This window comes from Brachycentrus maculatus, unplaced genomic scaffold (assembly GCF_059751285.1).
Source record: "Brachycentrus maculatus isolate JH-2025_06_01 unplaced genomic scaffold, ASM5975128v1 h1tg000323l, whole genome shotgun sequence".
NCBI lineage: Eukaryota > Metazoa > Arthropoda > Insecta > Trichoptera > Brachycentridae > Brachycentrus > Brachycentrus maculatus.
In genome coordinates, this window is record NW_028281072.1 from 703779 (window position 1) to 725000 (window position 21222).

Here is a 21222-nt window from a genome sequence, read left to right on the forward strand (position 1 = left end):
GCAAACAAATTAAGGGTGGCGCAGAATTAATTATCCAAATCTGTTTTTAAATAACTTGAGTTATGGAAATCTTTATTTACACCTTTACAATTTTTCTGTTAATTGGGAAAGGTGATATCCGTCAAGTGGCTGCCGCCAGTGTTTAAACATATTTGTGCCTGTTTTATCAATCTGTTTGTATACCGCAGCTGTCTAGTTCACAAACGTCAAGTATGATTGACGTGCGATGCGATTCGCAAAAATTATAGCGTTTTTCGAAATGATCATTAATTTTGCGCCAGCCTGTATAAGAAATGCAAACGTTATTTTTTTTGTCCACTAACGAGATTCAACCACAGCATGCGTGGCTGATAACAGTTTTCAGTCTCTTGCGACTTTAAACCCCGTGGAGTGCATCTGCTGCAGCTTCTACTATTAGTGACAATACGAATTTATAAAAAAAAAAAACACAAGTCAACGCATGGAAACTGAACCCTGAAGGGGAGATTCGTAATCAAACATCTCCCCGACAATGTCGACAGTCTTATGTTTTATATTAATAAAATAATCGCAAGAAATCCTCTTAAATAAAACACGATTTCGTTGGGTTTTCTCAAGTTGTGTCGGAGATTAGATCCTAAGCCGACGTTTTCCTCCCGACGGTACACAACTTTCTCAAATCCTCTCTTCTCGTTAGTTTCATTTTGCTTGGACAGGTGTTTTAACTGTTATAGTGCTGAGATTTTTTCTTATATTTATGCTTCTTCTTCTTCTTATTGTAGGCCTTGCGCCCTTTTTTAAGAGGGATTAGCCTCCTGCGACGTCAATTCCCAGCTATCGACCCATCTCTTTGGTGGTCTGCCCGGGAGTCGTCTACCATGGGGTAGGCCGTACAGTGCGATGTGGGTGAGTCTGGATGGTTCCATTCTCCTCACATGCGCATACCATTGTCTTCTTCGTTGCCTTCTCCACCTAACGACATCTTCGATCTCGCATATTTCCCTGATCCTGGCATTTTATTTGTATACTAAAATCGCTAAATTTCAAGATTTTTTTGTGAAAATGGTCCTTTTATTATGTATGCACAAAATCAACAGTATTTTTCTGAATTTTATTTATTTTTTAAATACTGTTTTCGAGTTAACACAACTAGTTTCGAGTACCTACAGTTAGTATGACAAAAAACAACATGTGAAAAGGATTCAAGACCATTGCAAATATCGTAGTCGTACAGGAGAAAATGACCAACGAACAAAATGTAAAATGTTCAGGAGGGCCATCAAAGTCACATTTGCTTGGCAAAAAAATGAAAATCAATGCAATGCAGTCATTTTAACAAGTCAATATATAATATTATACTTCCAAGTTTAAAATCTTTTGGGATTTTGTTTCTGGGCAATATTGAGCTAGTAAGATATCAAGCAGTCGATGATCACGTTTTTGTAAAAAGTGCACTTGGTCACTTTCTCCTGTATGATTACGATATACAAGTTCCGAAAAAATGCTATTTGAATGTTCGATGATGGCCAGAAATTTGAACGTTACACAAGTGTTTTTATCACTTAAGTCAGCCAAATGCCAGGTTAAAAGCTTTTTAATGCTCAGACATCCATCTTCTTTCATACAAACGATAGATATTTTATCTCGAGATGAGAAACCTGCAGTAAAATATTAAAAAAATAAATAAAAATAAAAGTTTTACTTGGAAATATGTATACTTTCAACTTGATGTAATTTTATAGAAGACTACTTCAAATTTAAACGGATTTTTTCAATTTCCAAAAAATATTGCCATATCGGAAAGGTTTCATTTCAATCTATTTGTAATACATTTTTTACACAGTTTTTACGCCTACTTTATCTACCACTAAAAGATTAGCGTCTGAAATAAAGGCTTTGTGGCTGATTCCTTCAAGAAAATATAAATAAATGTAAATACTAGACTGTGTTACGGTTTGCTACGTTTTTTTACATAAAAATATTTTAATCATACTTTATTCTTAGATAAATTCATAAAACCAAACATAAATATTACTTAGTTACAAAAAGAAATATCTTAAAATCTTGTTAAAATGTTGAAATGGAATAAAGGTATACAAGAAAGTGTATTTTGCTAACTAACCGTAATGCCGCTTTCCGCAGGGGTAAGCAGAGAGAATAGAATGCCACACCACTCTGTCTTTGGAAACAATCTTAGCCTTTTCTACATTCATGCATCTCCTTATGCTTACCCGCAACTTTCAAGTATTTAATATATTTGATCGTACCAAGTATTCTCGAGTTTTCAACTATATTAGCCTCATGTTTTTCACTAATTCATTCGTTCCAAATGTCCAAACCATCTTAATACACAGATCTTAAATTTATCGAAAATGTTCATCTTTTTTTTTCCTTATTTTACAATTCGAACATCTATTAAATATAATTTTGTCGTACATTCGTCTGAGAGATTGCATTTCGTCTGCATTCAATCTGTTTTCATACTCCCTTTTTTCAACTCCATGTTTCACTTCCATACATTAAGGTTGGTATCGAGTCCGTTGTGTACTGCCAATTAAGCTTTCGATTATGAGCTTTTATTTAAATAACTAGATTAAATAAATAAATTGATTTCAGTATTTCAAAAGATTAGACTGATTTAAGTATTTAATTAGATTCATATTATTTTTTGACATCTCATCAAAGATTGGCGAATGTTACACGCGTGTAAAGTGATCACTTAAACCAGCCTATGACGGTCGCAGCCCCGTAAATGCCCAGACTTCCATATTCTTTTTCAATCTTTGATGAGATGTCAAAAAATAATACGAAAATAACTCCTGTAATTGGAGAAAATAAAGATTTTGTAAACAAGTATTTGGACACACTCAACATGTTGTAAATTTAATAGGATTGTTCCCAGCATTCACTCTTCTATCTATAAAGTTATCAATCTTTTTACCCACCGAAAAAAATCTTCCCGAACATATATTTTTACTGAAGGAATAAAATAGGCCAAAACTACGTTTCTTGATTAGAGGCTCATCGTAAACAAAGAGGACTTCTTCTTTTGAGAATGTCACAAAGTATTCGTTTGACAGCGTAAAGAAAGTACGACGTTGAAGATCAAAGCTTAAATTACTCACTACAGCCGCATGCAGCTACACGCCCATGAAATTCACGATAAGGGTATTTTTCCTCTGGTTATTTTAATAACTAAAAGATTGACGAATAAAACTTAAACACTATGATAATATGTGTTATTTGTACAGTAAAAAAACGTCATAAGCACAGGTAATATTTATTTTAATTAAACAGAAAACATTAAAAGCTTACGTTTAAAGAAAAAACTCTTGAATAGTGACATTCGTAACCGTTTTATTTATTGTTTCGGCATTCACTTTATGGTAAGACATGATGAAATTGTTAAAGTCAAATACTTGTTTTTTACCACTTGAATGTTTTTATGTAGACCTGAAGATGGAAGCATAGTTTCCAAAATTAGTTATAATAAAATAAAACTGGAGTGGTAAAATCAAGTGTTTCTTCTTTTACAATTTTAGTAATCCTTTAGCTACTGAAATCCGATAAATCGGTTTACAATACTCTGGCGAGAAACACCGAATCCGTCGGATCTGACGTCGTGATTTATAATAGTATCACATACATTTTGGATATCACGTACATCGATATTAAGAATCAAATGATCGTTTAAACGTTACAATGAGTTGTAATAATACAAAAATACTCAATGAGAAACGAGAAAATAATGTATATATATATATATATATATATATATATATATATATATATATATATATATATATATATATATATATATATATATATATATATATATACATATATATATATATATATATATATATATACATCTATATATTTATATATATATATATATATATATATATATATATATATATATATATATATATATATATATATATATATATATATATATATATATATATATATATATATATATATATATATATATATATATATATATATATACATATATATATATATATATATATATATATATGTATATATGTATTTATTTATATACATTTATATGTATGTATAAAAATAATAACATTTTAAAATGTTGATGCTTATTCAATAAATAAGTTAATATAATGTTATATTCTATTTATTAAACTTCAATTGACAATATGTTTCAAATTGATTTTCCTCATATAATATTTGCAGGTACGATTTTCTGTTAGAAACCGCTTGAAATATACAATAATAAGCATTGTAAACAATATCAACTTTTCTCATAGACAAGAAAACCTTCACCTTTTCAATGTCAACGAGTTAATGTAATATATACTTCGGCCGATAATAAAGTGAATCGATTGAGATAATTATAATGTCAAGAGGAGTTTCCTTCAAAGGTAAACAAAATCTGGTTGCAGATATCCCTTCCGTACAAAGGACCGAAGGACCTACATAGTTCGACCGCCAATTAAGTAATGTGGGGATGTTTTGTACTAACTATGAAAGTTTGGCCTATTCAGCTCGCTGCTATGGCTGAACTCCGAAACTAAACTGCGGACCCCTTTATTCCGTGTTCATATTTGTGTTATACTGAACAACCCTGTAAGGGTGAAGGCAAAATTATTACAAACATAATGGATATGTTCGTAAATTTTGCAGCATAATTTTGACACGCTCAAAATGCCCTTAGCACTGGAGCGCCGCCATGAATGTGGCATGCATGGCTTGTCTTAGTACTCAAGAAAATAAAGCCTATATTTTCGATATTTTTAATAAATTGTTTTAACGATTCAATATGTGATAATTCAATGAATATGTTTGAAAATTAGGCAGCACAATCTTGGCCCCCACCGAAACGTCCTTAAAATAGTCCTAAGCAGTCGAGAGCCGCCATAGAGGCGGCTTGCTTGCCGCCGCTATGGCGTCAAGAAAATAAAGCCTTAATACTCGATATTTGTAATATATTGTTTTTTACTTTTCAATATATTTAAAATATAAACATATAAGTAATATTAAATAGTAATAAGTCTCGGTAAAACCATATAAGTAGTAAGCTTCCAATACGAGGTAACAGGACAGGAAGACAACCTAAACGATGGAGAGACAGCTGGATTTCCACATCCCAGGAGCGGACCGGAAATAAGAAAATACAGTCCTAACTAAAGAAGAAGAAGAATAAGTCTCGGAATATGATTGAGTTGGTTAAATAGAGGTTAGAAGAAAAAGAAGATTATTACAGGTTAAAATGCAATAAGTATGCATAAATACTTTGTATTGAATCGGCCATTTGACTACATCAGTTCTCTATTGTATTATATTGGACGATTCTACGTTATTTTTTTTTAATAGATTAATACACACACACATATATATATATATATATATATATATATATATATATATATATATATATATATATATATATATATATATATATATATATATATATATATATATATATATATATATATATATATATATATATATATATATATATATATATATATATATATATATATATATATATATATATATATATATATATATATATATATATATATATATATATATATATATATATATATATATATATATATATATATATATATATATATATATATATATATATATATATATATATATATATATATATAGAGAGAGAGAGAGAGAGAGAGAGACCTACGTACCTGAGACCTGCGCAGTTGAAGCCTTGGAAATCGTAGCTCTGGACTGTATAATAATTTATTACATTACTGATTTTCAACAAAAAAATATTTCTCGCTCCTGTTTTTCCTTTGAAAAACCTTAAAATCCATCAATACGAAAAGATGAATGAGCAAAAAATCATGATAAAAAAGGGAGCTTTAAAACGAGAGAAATGTGTCAAGTTTCCATACAATTTGAAAACAAGCAAAAATGTTAAGAGAAAAGACGGCAGAAGTGAAGTAGACGTATCATGTTTCGAGGGGTAGGAAGACGTATTTCATTTCTGAAGAATATTTTGACGAAAATGGAGAGGAATGTTCCCAAATATGCCCCAAATTCCCTCTCGGGACGAATTATTTTGAATTAAATATATTGACGTGTATTTTGGTAACTTTGGAAGGAATTCAATGTTTTTCATATCAATCAAAGGGAAGAACCCTCTAAAGGGACAAAGAGAAGAGATACTTCTGATATTATTATATAAAATATAATATTACTGAAAGATGAAAAAAGCACAAACAAAAAAATACACACAAAATGGGAATTATTATGAAAATAATAATATTGGCTTTCATATTACTTTTTGATTCGACATTAACTTTGTGGAATGACATGATATTTTTAAAAAAATAAGCACTTGTAATATACACTTTTTTGAGTTTTTTTATTGCACACGACTAGTTTTGTAAACTTCAGTTGTACTGTACGAAACTAGTCGTGTGTAATGAAATAAAACCCATGAAGTGGATAACAGAGATGGAACCTTTATTCCATGTATTTCAGATTATTTGGTGAATTATTTCGCACATTTCCAAATCTATATTTTTTTATATAAAATATTTTTTGTATATAATAGCGAGGATTTTAAATTTAATATCCCCGCTAACGGAGATCAATTACACCCACCCCTTTTCAAAAGCAAAATTTGAATAATATCTATACCAAAGCTTGACAAGTCTAACGACGTGTCAAGCTTTGGTATCGAAAGCTGCTGACGATGTTGAATTGATTGAGGTACATTTTAACGAATCGCCAAGTCTTCAAAATATGTTATTTTACTGTCGTTAATGAGGACTATAAATGTCCGTCTAAGGACATACAAAATATTTTTTTTCTTCTAAATAATTTTGATAACAGATTATGCGTTCGCTTTGCCAAATTATCTCAATGACAATTGTTTGAGAATCCTTCAAGCAGCAAAATAATAAGTGATAAAATATGATGTAAAATATTGATACATAGGGGTAAAGACAGCCAAATAAAATTATTTATTTAAAAAAAACGGATCTAAGTTCTCTTTTCTTTTAAATATGTAACTCATATAGTACATATTTGCTAACTTTTTTCATTTTCATCTTTTAAATATTTTGTTTTCTGTTAAAATCAAATATTCATAGTTTATTTAATCTAATTTTGTTTCTGAAAATAACGATTGTATTCTAGCCAGTGCCCTTCACTATAACCTAAAATAAAATGTATACGCACACACAGGCCATGCCTTTGCGGGTTCTTTTTTGTATTTATATATTTTTTTGTACTTGAATTTATACTATATTGTGAAATGCTAAATAATTTAAAATAAAAAAAATAATAAAAAAATCTCAAGTTGAGATGCCTATAATATTGACATATCATCCATACGGTGAATAATCCATTTCTTGAATGTTTTCCGCAGATACTTTGTGGCACATTTTAAAAACTTTTTAAAATTAAATAACTTAGTTTTAACCACTTTTTTATTAAAACAAATTAACCTACCGGTTTCGACAAGAACCTTGTCATCATCAGGGTTTATTTTAATTGAAAAATATTAAAATACTCTCACCAAAAACTTCCACACACTCCGTAAAAATCCTAAAATTTAGTGTGTGGAAGTTTTTGGTGAGAGCATTTTAAGGTTTTTAATGTTTTTGAATGAGAATAAACCCTGATGATTACAAGATTCTTGTCAAAACCGGTAGGTGAAATTGTATTACTAAAAAAGTGGTTGAAACTAGGTTATTTAATTTTATAAAGTGAATAATCCATAGTCCGATATCTGACAAAAAAAAATACTATAAAAGCCTGACCTGAACTGGTCCCTCGAGTTGAGGGTCTCCTGCTTGATGCTGAGGATGACGGGCCCGAGGTCCTCGTCGTTGGTGAAGTAGTTCCAGTGCTCCGTGCCGTAGAAGTACCTCTCGTACGTCTCCTGCTCCACGGAGGTCAGCTCGAAGCCGGCCGAGCTCTCCCACTGCTGCTCTATGGACGTCTTCTGGCGCGGGGGGCTCTCGTCCTCCGTGTCCTCCTCGCAGAGGTCACTGTCGCGACGGCGGCCTGGGGAGAGAAATTTGTGAACATTAAAAAAAATCTTCTTCTCCATCTGGCTCCATCCCAACTTAACGTCTTTGAAGACTGTCGGGGTCAGCTCTCTTCGTCCTCAGGTTGTAGGTCTTTCTATCATATCGTAGTCGTACAGGAGAAAGTGACCAACTAACAAAACGTAAAATTTTCAGGAGGGCCATTTAAGTCACTTTTGCTTGGCAAGAAAATAAACATCAATGCAGTTAGTCATTTTCACCAAGTCAGTATATTATACTTCCAAGTTTAAAATCCTTTAGGATTTTTTTCAGGGCAATTTTAAGCTACTAAGATATCAAATAGTCAATGATCACGTTTTTGTAAGAAATGCACTTGGTCACATTCTCCTGTATGACTACGATATACAACGTCACCTAGACTATCACATATAACGCCTTCGAATCATATTATTTTTCTGTAACATCCATAATTCTTTTGGTCATCCTCTTGAAGTCTTTCGAGGGAGTTTCAAGTTCTCTGCGTTCTATACGCCAATACCATCCACCTTACTATTGACGTCAATGAAAATTTTAAAAAATGTATCCGTAAAAAAAGCAAGGCTGAGATGAGCATTATCCAGCAAACCGATGAAAGTATGTTGGGATGGTTTGGACGTGTGGAACAAATGAGCGAAGAAACAATAAAACATAGAGTTGGCAAAAGAAGGATGAAAGTAGACTGAATGCAGTCAAAATGCGATCTCTTAGTCTGTCAAAACGATGTTCGCTAGATTTTTAAATGTAGATATGAGGAAATAAAGCTAGACGAAGATAAGTATTATCGGTAAAACTGAGAAAGGTGTGTTGGGATAGTTTGGATGTGGGGAACAAATGAGTGAAGAAATAACAGAAAAACAAGAAAAACAAAGAAAAAAAAACAATTAGTAAAACATGGCGTGAACAAATATTCAAAAAATTAATGTTAAATCAATAAACAATATAATATTCTTCTTCTTCTTCAACCTTCATCTGCGCACAGCATCAAATCGGGCACAGCATCAAATCGACTCGATTATGGTTGATTTTGTTATATGAAGGCAGAGCTATCAGTTCTACACGTCAGGTACCAGTCCAAGGTCAATATTAAATAAATATTAAATTGAAAACACTTTTACATTTATTTGATACCCATGGGAATCGAACCTGGTGTGAGTGTGTTATTTTTGAACCATCAAGGGTTTTCTCTCCCGTTAAGACGGAGTGTAATTATAGAAATCACTTACCCCTGTCTCGTCCGGGAGTATCCCGTTCCCCTCCCGATTCGTGTTCAGACTCGCTCTCGTCCCAAATGGTGTCGGTGGCAATCTTCTGTCTGGAGCATTCGATCCAGTACCCCGGCGTCGGTATCAGGTTGTGGGGATATTCCTCGCAAAATTCATCTGGAACAAATTGATCGGTGAAATAGGGTGAAATATATAATATGACCAACAACAAGACCATGACTATCCCCCGCCATCTGCGGTTCGCAATTCACAACGACATGGAGCTCTTTAAGCTGCTCTCCTACGATACTTTTAATACCCAGACTTCCATATTCTTCTTTTTCTATGTTGATATGACAAAGAGCATAAACTTTGTGATTTTGCATTTCAAAACCCACAAAACACCTTTATTTAAATTCACTGTCTAACTTATTGAAATTTAATTTCAACGTTCACCGGTTTCGAAACGAACAACGTCTTCCCCAGGACTAATAACACTAAAATCTGTCACTTAATAAATAAACTAAATTATAATATACATATTAATTTTGTGTATATAACAGTTTGGTTAGGAATCCTTCCTTTTATAGGTCACCTAAGCGTGGTAAAAGCTGCAATAAATAGTCGTTGTTTTACTATTACACAAAATACATTTGCACAAAGAAATGTTAATGAAAAAGTAAAATCTAATAAACTTGGGTCTGTTTTTATGCGGATCTTTTTTATGCGACTTTAAAGTTATGCGATTTTAAAATGCAATGAAAACTATCCCTTGTTTTTGTATATAGTTCAAGTCTTTTTTTATGCGAATTCGCATTACAAAATCTAAAATTTAGACTAGTGCAGGTTACAACCGTTAAAGTGTGATTTTGTCACTGGCACAAAGTAAAGCTCAAATCTTACATCGTATTCAAGAGATTCTTTTTTGGAAAAAACAGAAAAAGCACTTGTAATTTGGATTGAAGATGTATCTCACAAACAATTTCTCGTATGTGGATATTTAATTAATGAAAAAACTTTTCTGTTCTTATTTTTATGATTTTTTTATAAACTTTTTTGTGCGATTTTTGGTACATTCTATCATATTTTTATTTTTTTATTTTTTTATTATTAGATTAAAACTATCTATTGATTTGAAGTTATGCGGTTTTTAAAAATAATGAAACCTATCCCCCAGTTTTGTATGTAGTTCAAGTCTTTTTTTATGCGATTTTTTGCGACTTCCCGTGGAACGTATCTATCGCATAAAAAGAGACCCAAGGGTACTTACATTTATAAATAAATTTGGCAATCAATTTGTGGGAAAATCTATCCATTATTCTTATTTTAACAATCTTTATTATTACTACAATCAAAAAATATATTGTGACACATGTTTCGATGCATTTGGCATTATTTTCTTTATCATGTGTTTGATGATGATTCTAATAGTGATTTGGCGTTGCAGTGTTCGATAATATCCTTCGAAGCACGTTTTATTTAAATTAACATAATGATAAATCATTTTCCAAAAGCGCTAAAGAATGTTTAAAAAATTAGCAGGAATTATTCAATAAAAAGAAACCTCTCAAGAACCATTTAAAAACTTATTTCATTGTCTATAACCTCCGCTTAGTTGGATCATAATTTCTAAAGTTTCTCCGAACAGAGATAAAAAATGAAAGTTTCAAAGCTCTCGGTATTTAAATTACAATGTATTAAAAGACATATAAAGTTGTTCAATCGTTGCCAGGATGAATGTAAAATGAGACAAATGGAACATTTTTCAGTGGTCGTGTTCAACCGTCGCTTTGGGGGTGAGATGGTAGAATATAAAGTAAAGGGTGTTTTTTTTTGTTAAACAAATTCACATTTCCCACAATAAATTGCTGGTGACACCCGTCGTGTGGCATGTTGCTCCATCTTGTTGAAATCACAGGTCTGTTTGAAATCACAATGCTATTCAACTGAGGTACGAAGAAGTCAGTAATCATGGTTCTGTAGCGCTCTCCATTAAAAAAAATGAGCCAATGATTCCACCTGACCATACAGCACACCAAACAGTCACTTTTAATGGCTGTAAGGCGTCTCGACAAAGGCTTCTGGGTTTTCTCCACTCCGAATTCGGCAATTTAGCAATTTAACAAAAAATGTGCCTCATCGGTGAACAAAATTTTACGTTTAAAAAAAGCATTAAGCTGAATATTGTTTTCGGCCCGATCACCGAACCTATGACGCGCATAATAGTTATTCAGTCTATTCATGGTGAAAAAACAAAACCCACTAACTACAAATCAACTGTTACTAGTCAACAACATTATCTCCAATTACAGGAGTTATTTTTCATATTATTTTTTGACATCTCATCAAAGATGAAGAAGAATATGGAAGTCTGGGCATTTACGGGGCCCCGTTAATGCCCAGACTTCCATATTCTTCTTCATCTTTGATGAGATGTCAAAAAATAATATGTTAATTGTCAAATTGACAGTCTGTAGAAACAATGTTTCCAGTTTAAAAACCAAGCCTCTAAAACAAACATCCTATATAACGTTGTTAGATGACGGTCGAGAAATGCACTATTCATTGGTGTAATAAACTAACTTGCAACTTTAAGCGTTGGAACCCGTAAAGCTCTACTGTTTTACCATTCAGACGATAAATTCAAAGATGAAAAGACTTTCAAATACAAAAGCACCAACTGCGACCGTAAACTTTACGTATACTGAAACGTACTGATATAAACTACGGTATATAAAATATGATTCGAGATAATGTGAAGGAAACATATTATTTTTTAACGTTTTTAATTATTCTTCATTCTATCAGACACTGGATTATTCACCTTTCGGATGATATGTCAATATCAAAGGTGACTCAGCCTGAGATGAAGAATAAAATGTTTTTTTTTTTAGTTTTTTTTTCAGTGAATAAAGTGATTACTTAAGCCAGCCAAATACAAGCTCTGGTATGTAAAGATATTTTTTTTGTATAAAACAAAATATAGATGCTTTATCTCACGTTTAGACACTTATATTTAATTTATTATTATGATCATTTTTAGCAAATGAAGGAAATTAAAATAAATTATAAATTATACAAAATAAGGGATGAGAATAGTTTTTAAGAAAAATAGATATAATAATATAGAAAAAATGAGAGAAGAACTAAACTGGTTATCTATAAAAAAGAGACTTAAATTTAATATGCTGATCTTTATACATAATTTTTTTTAACTATAAATTACCAAAATTGTTTAGGTAAGATTATGTTAATTAAATGTAAATAATTGTTTGTATTAGTTGTAATATAAGCTTACTTAAGAAATAAAATAAAAAAATTAAAAATAATAATTAAAATAAATTGTTCTAAGACTACTGGATGATAAAAAATAAATAAATGTTCATATATCGTAGTCTTTGAGAAGAGATATTGAAATTTGTTCTTTCTTTTTGTTCATGTCTATTACTATTAACACTACTACCATCCCGCTGTGTCCCCGCAGGGGTAGGCAGAGAGGATGGAATGCCACACTTTTCTATCCTGATATACACTCCTGGCCTCTTTCACATACATACATCCAGTCATACATGCCCTCCGCTTCGCAGACTTTCGACACCACCAAATTTTAGGTTCTGATTCATCTGATCGTGTGCTCGTTCTGTTCTTCCGCTCACATTCGCCACATATATTTTCTTAGTCATTCTCTCGTTATCCATTACACTACACATGTCCATACCACCTTAAAGAACTCTTCCTAATCGAATTTTTCAATTATCTTTTGTTCAGCCTAACATTCATTTAATTGTTCGTTTTTAATTCTGTCATACAATGATTTTCCACACATTCGTCTAAGAATGATAACATCAAAATTCAAATAATTAATGAGTATGGATTGTATGAATTTTTGAAACATAAAGTGGCTGTGCTTCTTTTTTTACTTCAACATATTCGTTATTTGGGAAATTTTACGTTTCAAGGAAAGTTTTTGATCAATGGGTACTTTGCGTTGATAAGAATAAAGATTAAATTCACATCAATCACGATACTTTGCTAATTACTTGTCACTATACGAGTATACTTGTAATTTATTTTAGGTATGTGTTGAAATAGCTCTATATTTGAGTGATTTTTTTTAATACTCTGACTAAGGTTATGGTTATTTATTTCTAAGTGAAACATTTGAATGAAATAATTACATGCTTATTTAAAATTTGGTAGAACCCTACAGGAAACTTGGTAGTAGTTGAATATTTGTACTTGTATTTAATAACCTTAAAATACCTCAAGCAGTAAAATAGATCCAGTTTCTTTTTTAGCCATTTTAGAAGTTACTTTTGGTAATTGGGATTTTTATTTATTAATTTTTATTTGTATACATTTATTAAAATCATAATTTATACATCTTTAGAACTCTTTTTTTGCAAAAACCCACCAAGCCACCTTGTGTGTCTTGTCGGTGGATTACTTTTTTATACATTTTTTATTGTTTTGAACGATTTTAACCTAATATAGACACAAAAAAGAGAAAAAAATTAAGAACATAAACATTATACAATTTTCATTTCACTCTTGATCATTCACCCATTCCTTTATTTTGCCTTTGTTTCATATTTTATTTTGATTTCTAACATCCGTCGGCAACAAATAAAAAATGTTCGGAACGATATATTGCAGTGTTAGACTCCCATATTTATTGTTAATTCTAGATTGGATAAATGTACATATTTGCTTCAATTGTACAATTGTACTTTTTTCCTCTAAAAACTGAATTTTAAGAACTAAAAATCCATTTTTTTTAATAACTTCGTAGACACGTATTTATTTTTAGAAACAAAAATTATTATATTTTATAGAAGATATAAAAAAATGGGAAAAAAAACCTTGAATAATTCTGTTTTCATATAACGATCTTTAAGGTTTCCAGAAAATAAATTTAAGCAATAAGTATTTCTTTTATCATTGACATAACAATCGCGTAAAAATAACATATTTTTGTTGAGTGGCAAAATTTTAGCTTTAAATAAAAAATACATGAAAGCTAAAACTAGCAAATTTCTAAAAATCAATCATTGTCTTCAACATGTTGGGATATAGTACTTTTCATTAATGGTGGGTTAAAAATTTAATAATTTAAGTTTCAATATTTATTATTATTTTTCATCTAAAATTATTTAACATGTAAACAAAGACTCGAGTACCATTATCCAGATTCTTTGCTCCTAGAAAAATTAACTAAACCTTGCGTCAATAAATTGACACCACGACTAAATTGACATTACGACTAAACGTTATTCAACCATTTACTAGTTGATAAGTGGTTTTTGTATTTATTGTTAAAAAATCTATCGGAAACATTGAAATAAAACATCCATAAGACCACTTTTGAGTTTGTTAATGTAAAACAACTAGTTTCGAGATCTATAAATGTTCTCATCAACAGGTGATGACAAAACAAACTGATTTGGTACCATCTTATCTTACTTACAACATTTTGAGTGTGTCCAAATACTTGTTCACAAAATCTGGATTATCTCCAATTACAGGAGTTATTTTCATATTATTTTTTGACATCTCATCAAAGATGAAGAAGAATATGGAAGTCTGGGCATTTACGGGGCTTACGACCGTCATAGGCTGGTTTGAGTGATCACTTTACACACGTGTAACATTCACCAATTCTACCCATTATTGACAACCACACTACTCAAATTCTTGGAAGTTCTATATATATGAACCAATTTAGAAACCTTCTTCATGAATCACTAAAACTTCACTAGAGACATCTATTGGTGAGATGTAAAGAAGCTTTGACAAAAAAAATATAATAATAATAATAATAATATCTTATCTTACATTAATAAATTTAAAAATGGTTTTAAAAGAGTGTTTAATTTTCTTGATTGTTTTTCGCTGATACATTGTGGCGTATTTTATAAAACTGTAAAATAAAACTAGAACTTTGTTTTACACCATTTTTATTTTTGTACTTTTACACAACCGTACACATGCACTATCAGTACATGTCCATCCATGAACATAACAAGGTTCTTTTCAAAACCAGTTGCAGAAAAATACCGAAAATAAAAGTGGTTAAAAAAAACGTGCTAGTTATATTTTAAATAGTTTTTATTTAATTTAAATCATCATGTTATTCCACGCCAAAGAAAATATTGTAGGTACGAATGTACCATATATAATATCTTCATGAATAAAGAATACTAATATAATATGCAACATTGAAACGTAAAAAGGAGGTTTCGTTTTTAATAATACCTGTACCCGAATAGTTTTTGCGAAAGCTTTTTTCGTCGTTGAAACAGAATTGCAGATTAGTTCTGAAAAAAAAAACATAGTAGCGTAAAGACCCTTTGCAAAAATAATGTCCCGTTTCCTGAAATATCTGTAACATTACACTAATGACAAAAGTTCCATAAAACAAAGAGGATTCCCGATCTTCCTTCCCCGGGGAGATTACAAAACAGGCTTCGAAGGACGATCGTAAGGTAATATCCGGAGATAGATAAAATCGAAGCCTCCCTTAAAGCAGTGTTTTCCCTTTGACATCAAACCGCAATAAACTTTCCTTTTGTATTGAAAAAGTTGGTAAGCTCATTAAAGCAGATCAAACTAGGGAGATATGACCGCTTCTGAGAACTTGATAACGTGTACTTTCAACCTCTTCTTACCTTAGGTTAAAAAATAGATACATGTTGACTTTTGCGATATGTGTACTTTTTCACATTGTTATAAAAACATACTAGTTTCAGACCAAATTTAAGATTTTTAATGTAAACACGACTAAATTCTTGAAACTAGTCGATTTTACTTTACACCTTAGGACCTTCTATTTTATTTTGACTTTTATGATTAGGTGCAATACTCGTACTTCTCTCCTCTAAGCATATGCCATAGATTCAAAAAGTTTTTAGGTCTATTTTCAAAAGGATTTTTAAAAATGTATAACAGAAAAACAGCAAATATTACAAATTCTACAATATAATATATTACATTTGGTTCAAGTGGTTTATTTGAACAAATTTATTTTTCAGTTACACCTTAAGCGAGTCGGAAACAAAAAATAATAGCGAATATACTCGCTCCAGTTTATGTCTCCTTATTAAATAATTTGTACTACGAATTCGAAAAATCTTAAAAGCATTAAAATAATATGAAATTACATTTTTTTGATGGTTTGGGCATGTGAATCAAATGAGGAAAGAAAGAATATCAAAAGAAATTTACGAGGCGAATGTGGTTGATAATACAAGCAGAGGAAGACCGAGGAAAGCTTGGCATGATCAAATATTTTAAATGCGTGAAGTGGTCAGGTCTGGAGTCGGAATAATCAGTGGGTATGCACCAGGAGATGCATGAATATGGTAGAGGCGAAGATTGTTTACAAAAGCGTTATTTTCTCTCTTATTACCCCTGCGGGGAAGCGGCGTGATGATTATTTAGTAAGTTCGTTTTTTATCTTAGTTCTTTATTCACTCATTTCATTCAATTGCCCAAACCATCTCAACACACCTTTCTTAATTTTATTTAAAATGCTAATCTTAGCGTTGCATTCATTCCTTATATCACTATCCAAACACCTATCATACAATACATCAAATATTCATTCAAACCCTTATCCGCACCCTATGGTGCATAGGGCACTGCATCATATAAACGCAGTGTTATCTTGATCATTGACACATGAAGGAAAGGTGATCAGCCTTCCGCTTCAGGTACCAGTCCAGGGTTATGTAGAATAAATATTACAGTGAAAAAATCATTAATATTTATTTGACCCCCCCTGGGAATCGAACCCGAAACCTCCAGTATGGTAGCTGAGCGTGCTGACCATTACACCACAGAGGCGGATCAAATAAAAGGCCACATCAAATTTAACTACACAAATATAACAAAATATCCATACTCGATGACGCAGTTTAATTAACAAGTGAGCATATTAATCACTGGTAATTTTGTAAATACACAATGCTATATTTGTTGAAAATTTTAATTATTATTTTTGCAACAGCAATGCGCATCAAAAACACGAGGCTCTTTATTAATTGAATTTACTGACCCGCATTTTGCTACATGGAAAAATAAAAGATGCAGCTATTCAGGAATATTCAATGGTGCATATCGATGTTTGTATTACTATCGACCGCTTGTTTGTTTAGAAACTTCTCAAAGGAAAAGTTCCAAGAAATATATACGTTTTAGTGATTTGTTGAAATTGTTGTTCCATGAAATACTTACGTGCCTCTTTTTAAGATCTCGAGTTTTCAGAAAAAAACATCGAATGCTTTGAATATATCGCTCACTCCTTTCAAGAACGTCATAAAATAAAAAATCGTCAATTTTCAGTAGTGCGTGTTTTCGGAATGCCCAGAATATGTACTATATCCCACCAAAAGCGGAAATTTTTTAACTTAATATTTACCCGCTACAGGGCAGAATGTGTTGTTTTTTGCATTTCGAAGAAAAAGTATTGTTTGATTATTTTTTTAAAATATACTAATATTTTTCAAATGGAGAAAAAACCTTTAGGTTTTACCTAAAAAGATCTGTTGCACAGTAAAAAGTTCAATTAGTGGCTTGATATTTTTTTTAATACACTGTATTATATTTAAAAACTATAAAAACATTCTTCTGAAAAATGAAGTTTTTTGATTTATGACGTTCTTGAAAGGAGTGAGCGATATGTTAAGTTATAAAATATATTTGAAGCACTAACGTTGTGATTTTAAATTTTATAATTAAAATGTAACTATGTTACTAAAATCACTATAAATATTTTATTATAACTAAATTATAATGTCTACCGGTTTCGAAGCTAACCGATTCTTTATCAAGACTGATTAATATATTACAAATGATTTCAAAGATACGCAAGTTAGATGTTTTGCAATAAAGATTTTATTATACCAGCAAAAAAATGCGATTCTAATACAGGTATTAATATTTTGCTTTAAATTTTTACCCTGTAGCAAAAACTTTGTACTAAAACTGGTAAGGTTGGTTCTTTAGGCCAGATGAACATCAAGTTGCTTATTTCTTGAATTTTGCAACAGATGTAGAAGCCAGAGGAACAGCAAGTTGCTTATTTTTTAATTCTGCGACTGGTGTAGAGGCCAGATGAACAGCAAATTGCTTATTACTTGAATTCTGCGACTGATGTAGAGGCCAGATGAACAGCAAGCTGCTTATTTATTGAATTCTGCGACCGATGTAGAAGCCGGATGAGCAGCAAGTTGCTTATTTCTTGAATTTGGAGACTGACGATAGTACCGCGGTCCACTCACTGTAGGTTGAACACCAAACAGGCTTTACATTAGCTTGGCATTCCAACTTAGAGTGAGGAGACGCGGCTACATGGAGATCTGGTACACATCGGCAATATTCTTCGTTCTTCAGCATCACTAATCAGAGTTCAATCTTTGGTGAGCCATTAAGAGTCATCTACTTCAATGTCTTGGTCGATGATGAGCGCCATGATCTCCCGGGATGGAAGATATTGATGAAATATATATCAGGTGTATTTTACGTATCCATTCTTAGACCCAATAAATTTCTATCCCAGACATTCCTCTACGAGACACACTATGAGCCGTTCCCAATATTCCAAATTTCTCGACATTTTACTTTTCGCAAATACTTCGTGGCACATTTTATAAACTTTATAAAATAAAACAACTTTGTACACAGTACATGTTCAACCTTGATGATGACGAGGTTCTTGTTGAAACCGGTTAGAGAAAAAAATATGAAAAAAAAGTGGCTAAAAACTAAATTGTTTTATTTTATAAAGTTAATAATAAAATCACTTATTTCAAATGGATTCGATATACCATATGTCTTAAATAAAGTCGATTACTCGTGTGTGAACTGATATAAGTGGTATCAGTTCAAATAATGTGAAAAAAAATCTTACAATTAATTGAAAAGGGGCAATTTATTTCCTGAACATATTTTGTTTAAATAATATTGTATATTTTATAAATACGAATCCTTCCGAAGACATGCAAAGCAATCATCGTTAATCCGATGGATACTTCGGTAAGGCGCTTAGCGAATGTTTTAAGGTAATCCGAAGAAAGGTCACGTCAAGTTTGAAGAATAAAGGGCATAGGGCGGAAAATTGTTTTTTCGGATTTTTAAAAGCAGAAATACTACAGTCTCTCGCTAGGTACGTAATATTCAGATATGAAAAACTACGAATCATTTCACATTTTATCATCACGGCAAGGATACACACAGGGTTGAAAAATATTTGACATACCAATTATGAAAAAAATGAAATGCTGTAAAATAAACATGCACATTAAAGTGCATGTTTAACCTCGGCTCATAACGCATGTTTGTGGTAAAAAAACTTTAGTGCATGTTGGTCTTCGGGTCGACCAAAAATCACATGTGTTAAACATTTTGTGTAGTTTTAAGTGTGTAAATGGTGCTATGGTAGTGAAGGGCGGTATTGTTTGCATGCTGTAATAGTGATTGTCCTGACGAAGAGACGGGTACGTCTCGAAACCGGTAGACATAAAAATCTCGGTGAGTGGTTATATACTAATACTATCAACATTTTTGTAAATAAATAAATAAGCTCATTTGAAGTATGTTTACCTGAGCAGGCCTGCGGCGGCAGCGGGAAGATGAGCGTGGTGCTGGACTTGCGGCGCGCCACGGCGCAGCCGAGCGACTGCGGCTTGAAACTCCTCAGCTGCTGCATGAAGTCGCTGCACTCCATCAGGGCGACGTCAGCAAAGTGCAGGTCGCACAGGATGGCGTTCTTGAAGCGGCGGGCGCGCTTCTGGCAACAGAAACCCGCACGTTAGTACAGTATCGGAGCCAGTTGGCGCGCCTCTGGCAACAGAAACCTACACGTTACGAATAATACAGAAAACGACCTAGGGGACGAGCTTTTGGCAACAGAAACCCGTACGTTAATACAAAAAAGGAACCACTGGGCGCGCTTCTGGCAACAGAAACTCGAATGTTAATACAAAAAGACCCGGTGAGCGCACTTCAGGCAATATTTACCCGCACGTGAGTACAAAAAAGAACCCTGCAGACGTGCTTCTCGCAACAGAAAACCACACGTAAATACAAAAATGACTCAGTAGACGCATTTCTGCTAACAGAAACACGCACGTTAGTGTTGATAAGGATATGATTGGCGCTTCTGGCAGACAAAGCAAACGGAAAGAAATGGAGATCAAAAAGATCAAATATTTACAGTCAAGGGAAAATTACAAAAAAAAGTTCAAGAATACGGTACATGAAGAATAAGAAACAGTAAAAATAAAAATAATAATTTCATAATTTCTTAAGAATTTCATTCGTACACCGGACTGCTCATCGGACAAGAGCCAATGATAAATTCTGCCTGTAAAGCGGTAGATCATTGATTCATCATTATAATCTTTGTTTCCTTTTACAAAAAGTCACGTTACTTAACCCCCTCCCCTGTATTTATTACCCTTACCACCTCTTTATACACCTGAATAAATTTTTGCTCGTTAGTTTTACTATTAACCTGTAGTTCAAAACTAGTCGTGTGTAATGAAATAAAACTCATCAAGTGGTATTAAACATGTCGCTTACTCCTTTCAAGAACGTCATAAACCAAAAATCGTAAATTTTCAGTTGTGCATGTTTTCGGAATGCTTAGAAAATGTACTATATCTCAGCAAAAGAGGCATATTTTGAACTTAATATTTACCCGCTACAGGGCAGATAGTAATGTTTTTGCGTTTTGAAGAAAAGGTATTGTTTAATTATTTTTTTAAAGATACTAAATATTTTTCAAATGGAGAAATAACCTCCATGTTTTACCTAAAAAGATCTGTTGCAAAGTAAAAAGTTCAGTAAGTAGCTTGATATTTATTTTTAATACATTGTATTATATTTTTAAACATTAAAAACGTTCTCCTGAAAAATCAAGTTTTTTTTATTTATGACGTTCTTGAAAGTGAGTGAGCGATGTGTTTAATTTTTTTTAATGATCGTTGATTCGT

The 21222-nt window shown here is 31.9% G+C and overlaps 1 protein-coding gene across 1 annotated transcript in view; it reads right to left on the bottom strand.

The window, feature by feature from the left end:
• Nucleotides 1-21222, bottom strand: part of rsh (Rap GTPase activating protein radish) — a 212330-nt gene that overhangs the window by 139300 nt on the left and 51808 nt on the right. Inside the window, exons 5-7 of the mRNA XM_088268421.1 lie at nucleotides 19829-20015; nucleotides 9248-9403; nucleotides 7755-8001 (exon numbers count right to left, since the gene is read on the bottom strand). Of these exons, the coding sequence (XP_088124547.1) occupies nucleotides 7755-8001; nucleotides 9248-9403; nucleotides 19829-20015 (590 nt within the window). The remainder of the gene's footprint in view (nucleotides 1-7754; nucleotides 8002-9247; nucleotides 9404-19828; nucleotides 20016-21222) is intronic.